Source organism: Passer montanus, unplaced genomic scaffold (genome assembly GCF_014805655.1).
Source record: "Passer montanus isolate IOZ18808 unplaced genomic scaffold, ASM1480565v1 scaffold200, whole genome shotgun sequence".
NCBI lineage: Eukaryota > Metazoa > Chordata > Aves > Passeriformes > Passeridae > Passer > Passer montanus.
In genome coordinates, this window is record NW_024366593.1 from 121,495 (window position 1) to 130,251 (window position 8,757).

General features: G+C 51.3%; 2 protein-coding genes across 2 annotated transcripts in view; both read right to left on the reverse strand.

The window, feature by feature from the left end:
* Positions 1 to 1,679: 1,679 nt before the first annotated feature.
* On the reverse strand, positions 1,680 to 8,177 carry NARS1 (asparaginyl-tRNA synthetase 1). The gene is made up of 14 exons (XM_039708407.1): positions 8,019 to 8,177; positions 7,770 to 7,835; positions 7,571 to 7,663; positions 7,296 to 7,385; positions 7,068 to 7,146; positions 6,663 to 6,733; positions 6,329 to 6,415; positions 5,268 to 5,489; positions 4,966 to 5,165; positions 4,675 to 4,810; positions 3,953 to 4,066; positions 3,445 to 3,576; positions 3,128 to 3,259; positions 1,680 to 3,020 (listed from the first exon to the last, which is right to left on the reverse strand). The coding sequence occupies exons 2-14, from the start codon at positions 7,827 to 7,829 to the stop codon at positions 2,889 to 2,891; spliced, it is 1,548 nt and encodes a 515-aa protein (XP_039564341.1). The 5' UTR covers positions 7,830 to 7,835; positions 8,019 to 8,177; the 3' UTR covers positions 1,680 to 2,888.
* LOC120501752 (asparagine--tRNA ligase, cytoplasmic-like) overlaps positions 7,879 to 8,757 on the reverse strand; it is a 4,077-nt gene continuing 3,198 nt past the window's right edge. Inside the window, exons 7-9 of the mRNA XM_039708418.1 lie at positions 8,382 to 8,607; positions 8,019 to 8,101; positions 7,879 to 7,905 (exon numbers count right to left, since the gene is read on the reverse strand). Of these exons, the coding sequence (XP_039564352.1) occupies positions 7,879 to 7,905; positions 8,019 to 8,101; positions 8,382 to 8,607 (336 nt within the window). The remainder of the gene's footprint in view (positions 7,906 to 8,018; positions 8,102 to 8,381; positions 8,608 to 8,757) is intronic.

Sequence of the window (8,757 nt, forward strand, 5' to 3'; positions counted from 1 at the left end):
GACTCAAGAGCATAAATGCACCCCGGCTCCCCTCGCAGCCCCGCTCCCCTCGCACCCCGGCTCCCCTCGCAGCCCCGCTCCCCTCGAACCCCGGCTCCCCTCGCTGCCCCGGCTCCCCTCTCAGCCCCGCTCCCCTCTCAGCCCCGCTCCCCTCGCAGCCCGGCTCCCCTCGCTGCCCCGCTCCCCTCGCAGCCCCTGCGGGCGCCTGCGGAATGAAGGCGAGTGACTCCCTGGTGGAAGTGACGCTCTAAACGGCAAAACGTTTCAAAACTGCAAAATCTCCTAAAAAGAGATTTAAAATGTTATTGTAAAAAGTGCTGGGGGCTTTCTCGTGAGAGATGAGGGTTGGGTTCTGCGCCCGTCAGACACACTGGTGCAGGAGCACGGAGCTCAGCTGGTAACTTCCATTCCCGGTATAAACCGAGGCAAGGGAATTCAGGCATTGGAAAGGGCTGTCCAGGGAGGGGGTGGAGTCACCATCCCTGGAGGTGTTTAAAAAGCACCTGGATCTGGCACTGGGCGATGCGGTTTAGTGGTTTAGGTATTCCAGAGGTAGTGCTAAGTTGGTGGTTGGACTTGATGATTCTGCGATAATGATACTGCGATTTAAACACAAAGGAGCAAACACCACAGCACTTATCCTGCACATGTGGGTGGCGTGCATTCCACGTCTCAGCAGGTCAAGAGCAGAGCAGCTCTCGGTGCCAAACGCTGGCAGCACTACGTTCTCCTCAAAAGCGCCTTACAAAGGGGGGCCAGGCAAACGTTAGCACAGATAAATATAAAATAGTGCATGTCAGGAGTGGTAATTAATCAAAGCTAAAGGACAGTCATCCCAAAGCTGCCAGGGACACGGCTGAAAGGTCCTGAAACCAGTGCTGGCAGCCCAGTTTGCCATTTCCTAATCCAATTACCAATCTGACTTTCCGGACACACTGTGAAGGAAAATGAAAGTGAGGATGAGGAGAGATCCAAGTTCTGATTACACATTTTCTTCTCTTCTGCAGGCTTGTTTTCCCTGTCTAATAAAAACAAATGCAGGTTCTCTTGCGTTCCGAGCAGCTGCAGCATCTTTCCCAGATCCCAGCCCACCGCGAGGGAATTGCACAGCACTCTGGTAAATTCCACAGCATCTTTCATGCGGTCACCTTTTAAGCTCCTTATCTGATCTGCCTCCTCCATGAGCAGTTGTTAAGTCCTCAGCCCTTCCTCTAGCAGCTCCCCTGATAAGGAGGCCTTTAACCTTCACAAAGCAGCTCAGCCCTGTCAGGTTTAAGGACTGAGAACTCATCCCAAACGAGGGATGTTTTTCTAGAAGCACCTTGCCCTGACACTTCTGCCTTCCCATCACTTCAGGCACGAAAAGGGAAGTATTTTATAAAGGAAGTCTTTACCTGGTGCCAGAAGTCCAGGCTGCTCCCCCAGCACTGCTGCCTCAGCAACCTTAGTCAGCACCACACTGATTCTCTCCAGCACATTTCACTGGGCAGCTGAGGTGGTCCCTCCAAATTAGAAAAATTCATGCTTTTAAGTTACGTAGTGGAGATTTTGTTTAAAATGGGAAAGAAGCTCATGCCAGTTCTTGGCATACGTTGACTGCACTTGGGTAAGTGGGCTTTTGTCCACACTATAGCAAGCAGCAAGCTCCACACGCTCAGTAAAAGGAACAGGCATTGAAGTACTGTCTTGCACACCAGCTTGTTGCCATAATTTATTGGTTGCTGATTTAGACCAGTTTATATAACATGCAAGATGAAGAAAACAAATCACTTAATACAAAAATGTGGGTATCCAAGCTCAACAATTCCAGGAGTGAATGGCAAATCCAGCCCAAAGTCTCAGTGCAGGTGGCAAATGATGCACCTGCCTTTTTCTCTCTGGTAAAGGAATTGCTTTATGACTAGGAACGATAGCGATGACTCGACACGTGACGTATTTCATTATCCCTATTCGGTAAGTTCATTACAGCAGGGAAGCTGCTCGGCTGCAGCAGCACAAGGGAACAGGGAGCTGCTCTAGGAACACACCTCAGCGTGACAGGGGAAAGCACTGCTGGGACTACAGCCTGAAAACCCAGTGTGTTTCAGTTACTGCCCCTCTGGGTCTCAGTCCGTCACTTCTGCTTGCAGACAGGGAGCAAAGGCACCCCAGCCCAGCCCAGGGCCATCAGGCACGTGCAGCTGGGCGTGCACGGACCCAGGGCAGCTCCTCCCCAGGAAAGGGAGCACAGCCTGCCTCGCCAGCCTCAGCACTGCTGAGCAATAAATAACCTGGAGAAACCCCAAAGCCCCACACCCAACCCGCCTCTCTGAGAGTTCTGTGCACTGTACTGCACACCCTGCTACTGCATCAACTCACAGAACCCCCATTAAAATCAGCAGGAACTAAAAACAGTGCTCAAGACACTTATTCCCATTTTTATCTTTTGTTCGTGCCTCTCCACACCATTCTCACAGGGCACTCTTAGGGAATTTCAAGATCTTGAACTCCTAACTTCCCCAGCAAGAAGCCCCAAGAGATTAAAATGAAAGCAAATTTCAAAATAAAATGATCAAATTCCCAGCATATTTTAAGTCACAGAAATTAAAAGCAGAAGTGTATCCTGTTTTCTAAATGACAACTTATCAGGATCTTTGTTTCGTGATGACTCAAGAGCATAAATGCACCTAAACAATTTTTCTAAGGCTTTTTCCAGTTAATTACTAGTATTTTGTTTTAAAAAAGAGGTTTTGGGTTTTTTTTTTTCCTTTTCACATCCTAAACTGGTATTTGAATTAGCAACAGCTTGCAGGAAGTGTTGTTGTCAGACAGGCTGTAGTACAGCAGCGTGTATCATTCTTTGCCAAGCACCAGCTGCCCAGTTTTCCAGGAGTTTTTCCCAAGGCTGGCTAAGGTTTGCAGCGCTGGACAAAGCGTGGATAGAGACAGACATCTCGGATGTGGTGTCTGTTCAGAATCCAGGTCAGGAACCGCTCCAATCCCAAGCCGTATCCTCCATGAGGGCACGTGCCGTATTTCCTCTGTGAAATCCAGGCAGGGGATATTACACATTTTCCAGTCATTTGTCGTGAGAAGCCCCAGCTCCCGTCCGAGCCCAGCACAGGCTGGTACCAAGGGAGGCACTGACCTGATCCGTGTACCAGTAGTAGGGCGTGGGATCGATGCCCTCTCTCTTGTAGCCCTGGAGCAGCTCCTCGCTGTCCCAAATGCGCATGGAGCCGCCGACGATCTCGCCCACGTTGGGCATCAGCACGTCCACCTGCAGTGCAGCACAGCACAGCCCCTTAGAGCAACGCTGCTGCACAGGGGAGCACACACGGCCCGCGCCAGCCGCGCCAGGCACCCCGACAACACCTGGCAAGGGCTCTCCAAGGCGCTCCCTGAGCACCCCTGCCCTCACACGTGCCCACTGCCCCGAGCTAGCCCAGCAGTAAAAGGACTCACCGACTCGGTGAGGCGCGAGTCGTCGCTGCAGCGCTGCATGTAGAAGGACTTGATCTCTGCAGGGAACCGGCACAGCAGGATGGGCTCGTTAATGGTGTCTGTCATCAGTCTCTCGGGAGCTTCGGGGATGTCCTGTGGTTAGAGCAGGCTTTATTCACGTTCAGCACCAAAACTACGCCCAGACACAAGTGCCACGAGAAGTGGGCATGAAAGGAGACAGTTTCAGACTGCACATGTCCACGCTTTCATCTTAATGTGCCTAAATTCTTAAAACAAAGTTATTTTAGACATATATTATTCCCAGACGTCTAGGAAAAAAATCCTGTCTATGCTGTCAAGTGCTCCTGAGCTCCTTCAAACAACTATCTCACATGCTGCAGAAGTGTGGCCAGGGAACTGATGACAGGTGACAGCACAGGTTTTATCCTGTGTTGAAGGGCATCAGGTCAAATCCCAACCCACAGCTGCATTCCTACAGGACATTACTCCAGCTCCCAGCGCGACATACCTCCCCAAACTCATAGTAGGTACCATCTTCCTTCTTCACATCGTGTTCCTTCAGCCACTCGATGGCCTCAGCGTAGTTCATGCGTCGGAAGGGACGTTTGGGGGGCTGGAAACCCTGTGGATAACAGCAAAGACAGGGGCACGAGCACCATTTTAAAAGGGGTTCTTTTCTAGCTGATCAGCACGTCCACAACCTTTCCCAGCTCACATGCCACCAAATTATCACTTAAATGAACAAATCAAGCTCAGTACTACAAAGCTAGAACCAAACACAACCATCTCAAGCCCAGTAAATCTCACAGATCACCCGGGAGGAAAGATAAGGAAGTACTTCCAGAGCTTTAGGGCTCCATGTTCCAGGGGAGGAACTGAAACACCACTTGTTTCATCACTTCCTCATGCTCCATCAGCAAGCACCAGCCAGCTGATATCCACTCTCTGGGATGGAGGGCTGTATTCCACTGGCACAGCACACACTTCCATAAATCCTGGCACACTGGTGGCTTCTGGAGCATGCTAGCAGGGAACATCTTCCCCCACAGTTCCCTGCTTTGGTCTTTATCAGCCTTGCAGTTTTTTCACTCTTATTATGTTTAATATTCTTCTTGCCATTACAAACAGTAAGTAAGCTCACTGCCATGCCCTGCATCTCCCCAAGGAATGTGCTGAGTAGGAAAGGCTTTAGATCCTGTTTTCCTGGCTGTTCCCATCGCTGCTGCCTACCGGGTTGAGGTCGTACAGTAAGCTCGCTGCAGGTGACTTCAGCACTCTGTCTACAACATCACACACCAAGTTCTCCAGGCGGTCCAACAAATCCTCAAAACTTATAAAAGGACATTCAGCTTCGATGTGAGTGTACCTGAAACAGAGCCACACCACTGCAAAGTCACATACAAGCAACACATCCTTAGCTATGAAACAAACATCTAAAAACCCACAACCCAAACCCCTCTTACTCCCACACCGTAAAGGAAATCAAGCTGTTTGAAAAGAAACAAGGACAACTGTCCATACTCTGCCAAGTGCCGGCGGGTCCTGGACTGCTCAGCTCTGTAGGACTGAGCAATACAAAAGACATCTCCCAGAGCTGGCAGGCAGGTCTCCAGGTAGAGCTGGGATGACTGGGTCAGGTATGCCTCTTCGCCAAAGTAATCCAGCTTGAACAGGGTGGAGCCTCCCTCCACCTGCGTCTGCACTAAGGTTGGCGGTGTGACCTGTAGGAGAACAGGGCTGTCACTGCTTGAGTGAAGAACTGAGGACACAGGTGAGCCAGGGCACCAGAGCAGTCACTTGCTGACCAGGGAACACACACTTACTTCATAGTATCCGTTGGCAAAGAAGTGATCCCTGAAGGCCTGCACGACCATGGAGCGCACCTTGAAGATTTTGGACATGTTCTCACCTCGAATCATCATGTGCCTGTTGTTGAGCTGCACGTCCACCTCCGAGTCCTCGTTGAGCAGATTGTCAGCCCCTCCTGCCGGGGCCAGGCCAATGAGCTCCCAGTAGTCACAGCTCAGCTCGTGGCCTCCTGGAGCCTGCAATGGGAGACAAACACTGGGGAAAAGGTCCACTGCTTGCCCCTTGGATGTCTTTTCACAGGGGCTTGGAGTGATGGGACAAGGGGCAATGGCTTCCCCCTTGGGGACTGAGGGCACGGTAGATGGGACATCAGGAATTCTTCCCTGTGAGGGTGGTGAGGCCCTGGCACAGGCTGTCCCAAGAAGCTGCGGCTGCCTCACCCCTGGCAGTGTCCAAGGCCCGGCTGGACGGGGCTTGGACCAGTCTGGGCTAGCGGGAGGTGTCCCTGCCCACGGCAGGGCTGGCACTGGAGCTCTAAGGTCCTTCCCCCAAAGTGGGACTGAGTTCTGCCCGCACTGGCGCCCCCGTGTGGGTCACAGCCGCCTTCCACCCCCGACAAGCGGCATTTCCAGCTCAACCTGTGAGGTCAGCTAAAACCATTTCACTTCACTGCACTTTTCAGGGCAGAAATGCAGATTTTCAAAGGCTAACCCACCAAAATGTGATAGTGGGGACTCACATTACCTAACCTTGGGTCGACCCTACAAACACACCTCAGTAAAAGAGATGTGAAAAAATTCTTAGCCTCACAAAATAAAAACTGAATAAACTGTTAAGGAAAGTGAAACCACGCCATTCAATTAACATATATGTTAAATGTTATACCATGTTATAGTCTAGGAGTGGTTTCAGGCAGAAGCAGAACAGTCACACAGTTCACCTGTCTCACACTGGACAGCACAGCTTTGGGAGCTTTGTTCTTTCCCTCTGAACTAATCCAATGGTTCTTCCCACCTCTGCTGTGCCTCCCTCAGGACACCAGTGACCCGGGAGGGAGGAGGAGCTGCTGCTGTACCTGCTTGCCCTGGGGCAGGAGGTTCAGCGTGCCGTACACCACCACGCTGCTCTCCGTGGACAGCACCAGCCCGTTGTAGCACTGGCACTGCAGCGAGACAGACAAGGGCACAGGTGAGCAAGATCTCATTGCTGACTTTCCTATGGCATCTGCTGGAGTCACAGCTTAGCACACAGGCACTTCCACACAGCTCTCACACTGCCCAACTGCAGCGACATACAATTTAACAGTAACACAACTGAGTCAGCAGCTTAAGGAGAACTTAACATCTACATAACACAACACCAGATGAGGTGTATGAACTCAATGACAGAACACACTGATCACAACTTACCAGCTCATCAGAAAGGACACACTGGAGAAACCCTGTGCCATCTCTCAAGACAATAAACATCAGATTTTTCCCTAGTTAAAAAGAGAAGGAATTTGGTTTCACTATGAGCAGCTGCTGGTTAGCTCCTCATTTGGCAGGACTAGCTTAAAGCACAGAAGTTGAGGAAAATCTGTAGCACTAGCCTCCAAACTGACAATCCCACAGAATTTGAACTAAGAAATGTCTGTGTGCCCACACATTAGGATGAACTGTCAGTGTTGCAGTGAACCTTGAGATCAACCAAAGGCACCTAACTGGTTTAAAAATTTGAGATCAGGTGCTATCAGACTCATTCTGTGTCCAAATTTTGAAGGCCACTGAGTTGTTCTATCTCCCTGCATGAGCTCAGCAATGCTTGTGCTTTACCTTGCCTCCGTAACCTGTGGATCCAGCCAAAAATCTTCACTCTCTGCCCTCTGTAAGCCTCCAGAGCATTGATCTTCACCTGTGAGGCAGGGAATAAAAGCCATTGAACAGGGGAATGGTTCAGCACCTCTTAGAGTTAATCCAGACCCCACCCCAGAGCAGCACAACCTCTGTGCTGACCAGATGCCCCAGCACAGCCCACGTGCCAAGGCAGGGGATCATACTCACACACTTGGGCTCTGGAAGACTGGGGTCATTCTTGATAATGACCTTCTTGGCCTCCTCTAGGTTCTTTTCTCTTCTCAAGAGATCTTCTGCCTGGTTTGAATAAAATTACTTATTAAATAGCTGTAACCAGGCCAGTTGTAAATAACATGTTGTAAATAACATGAAACAACAGCACCAGTGAGCAACAACCTGCAGCTTTTTTGGAGGGGCAGGAATTATGATGACACTGTAATGTTTTTGGAAAACAAGGGTGCTCTGTTCCTTGTGCAACCTACCTCCTTCTTCTCCTTAGCCTCATTTTTCATCTGCTCCCTGTGCCATAGCTTTTTGACATTCTTCATCTGTGATTTGGAAATGATGGCCCATCTCTAAAGGATTCAAGGAGAGAGCAAGAGACAGCAGATTACACTGTGTCCCTGCACACCAGGATGCACTAAATAATCCCCACTAGGAAACCCTTCAATGCCACAGCACCTCATTTTCTTTTTGGGAATCCACATAAATTGTAGGAAATGGCTCTTTTCCTGCTGTCATCAATGCCTAAAAAGGGGAGGAAAATAACCAAAGTGAACCAAAATCATCCTTATAGAGCCTGAGCAGCACCTTGCTCCTGCTCAGGTTGCAAAAGCAGGTATGAAACTCACATTTAAAAATACAAGGGCCATCCCTTGCCCCAGAACACATCCCACACTGCCAAACAAAGCACGTGTTTTGCACACTCACCTTCAAGACTGTCTTGAATGGTTTCTTCTGTGTTCCATCGCCAGTGGAGTCGCTGCCCTCTCGTTCAGACACATACAGCTCTTCTGGGATACACGACAAATACGGGCAATTACTCAAAGCACATTATGAAAGAGAAAATGAACACACGGATGTGTCCCTGCTCACTGCAGGGGCTGGACGAGGTGATCTAAAGGCCTCTTCCAACCCAACCCTTTCTATTATACCACATCTTGATGCTTATCAGCAGTGATAAACCTTCAAATGCACCACTGGTCAGTCAAGATAAGAATCATGTCATACACTTCATTTAAAAAACCAATCCATGTAGCGTGGTCGGTAAGGTCTCCAGGGTCCCCGAGGTACCGAGCCCTCGGGAGCGAGAAGGAGCAGCGCCTCCCGGGAGCAGCTCGGTGCAGGTAAGCAGGGAGAGGGGCCTGGGCACAGCCCGGGCAGCGCCGGGCTCGGCCTGGCCGGACCGAAAGGAGAAGCGCCGGGAGCGGGGTGGGCCCGGCCGGGCGGGCCCGGCGCTGCGGCCGCTCCCGGTGCGGCCCCCGCGCAGCGCCCCGGGGCGCGGGCACCGCACACGGGGCTGCGAGCATGGGGATGGGGATGGGGGTGGGGCTCGGTGCAGGTAAGCAGGGAGAGGGGCCTGGGCACAGCCCGGGCAGCGCCGGGCTCGGCCTGGCCGGACCGAAAGGAGAAGCGCCGGGAGCGGGGTGGGCCCGGCCGGGCGGGCCCG

Coding starts and splice junctions, on each gene's coding strand:
- NARS1 (XM_039708407.1), bottom strand. CDS start 7,829: ATGACAGCAGGAAAAGAGCCATTTCCTACAATTTATGTGGATTCCCAA. Junction 5,166..5,267: donor TTGCCAACGGATACTATGAA/GTAAGTGTGTGT, acceptor GTTCTCCTACAG/GTCACACCGCCAACCTTAGT. Junction 3,260..3,444: donor ACTCGCGCCTCACCGAGTCG/GTGAGTCCTTTT, acceptor GCTGCACTGCAG/GTGGACGTGCTGATGCCCAA.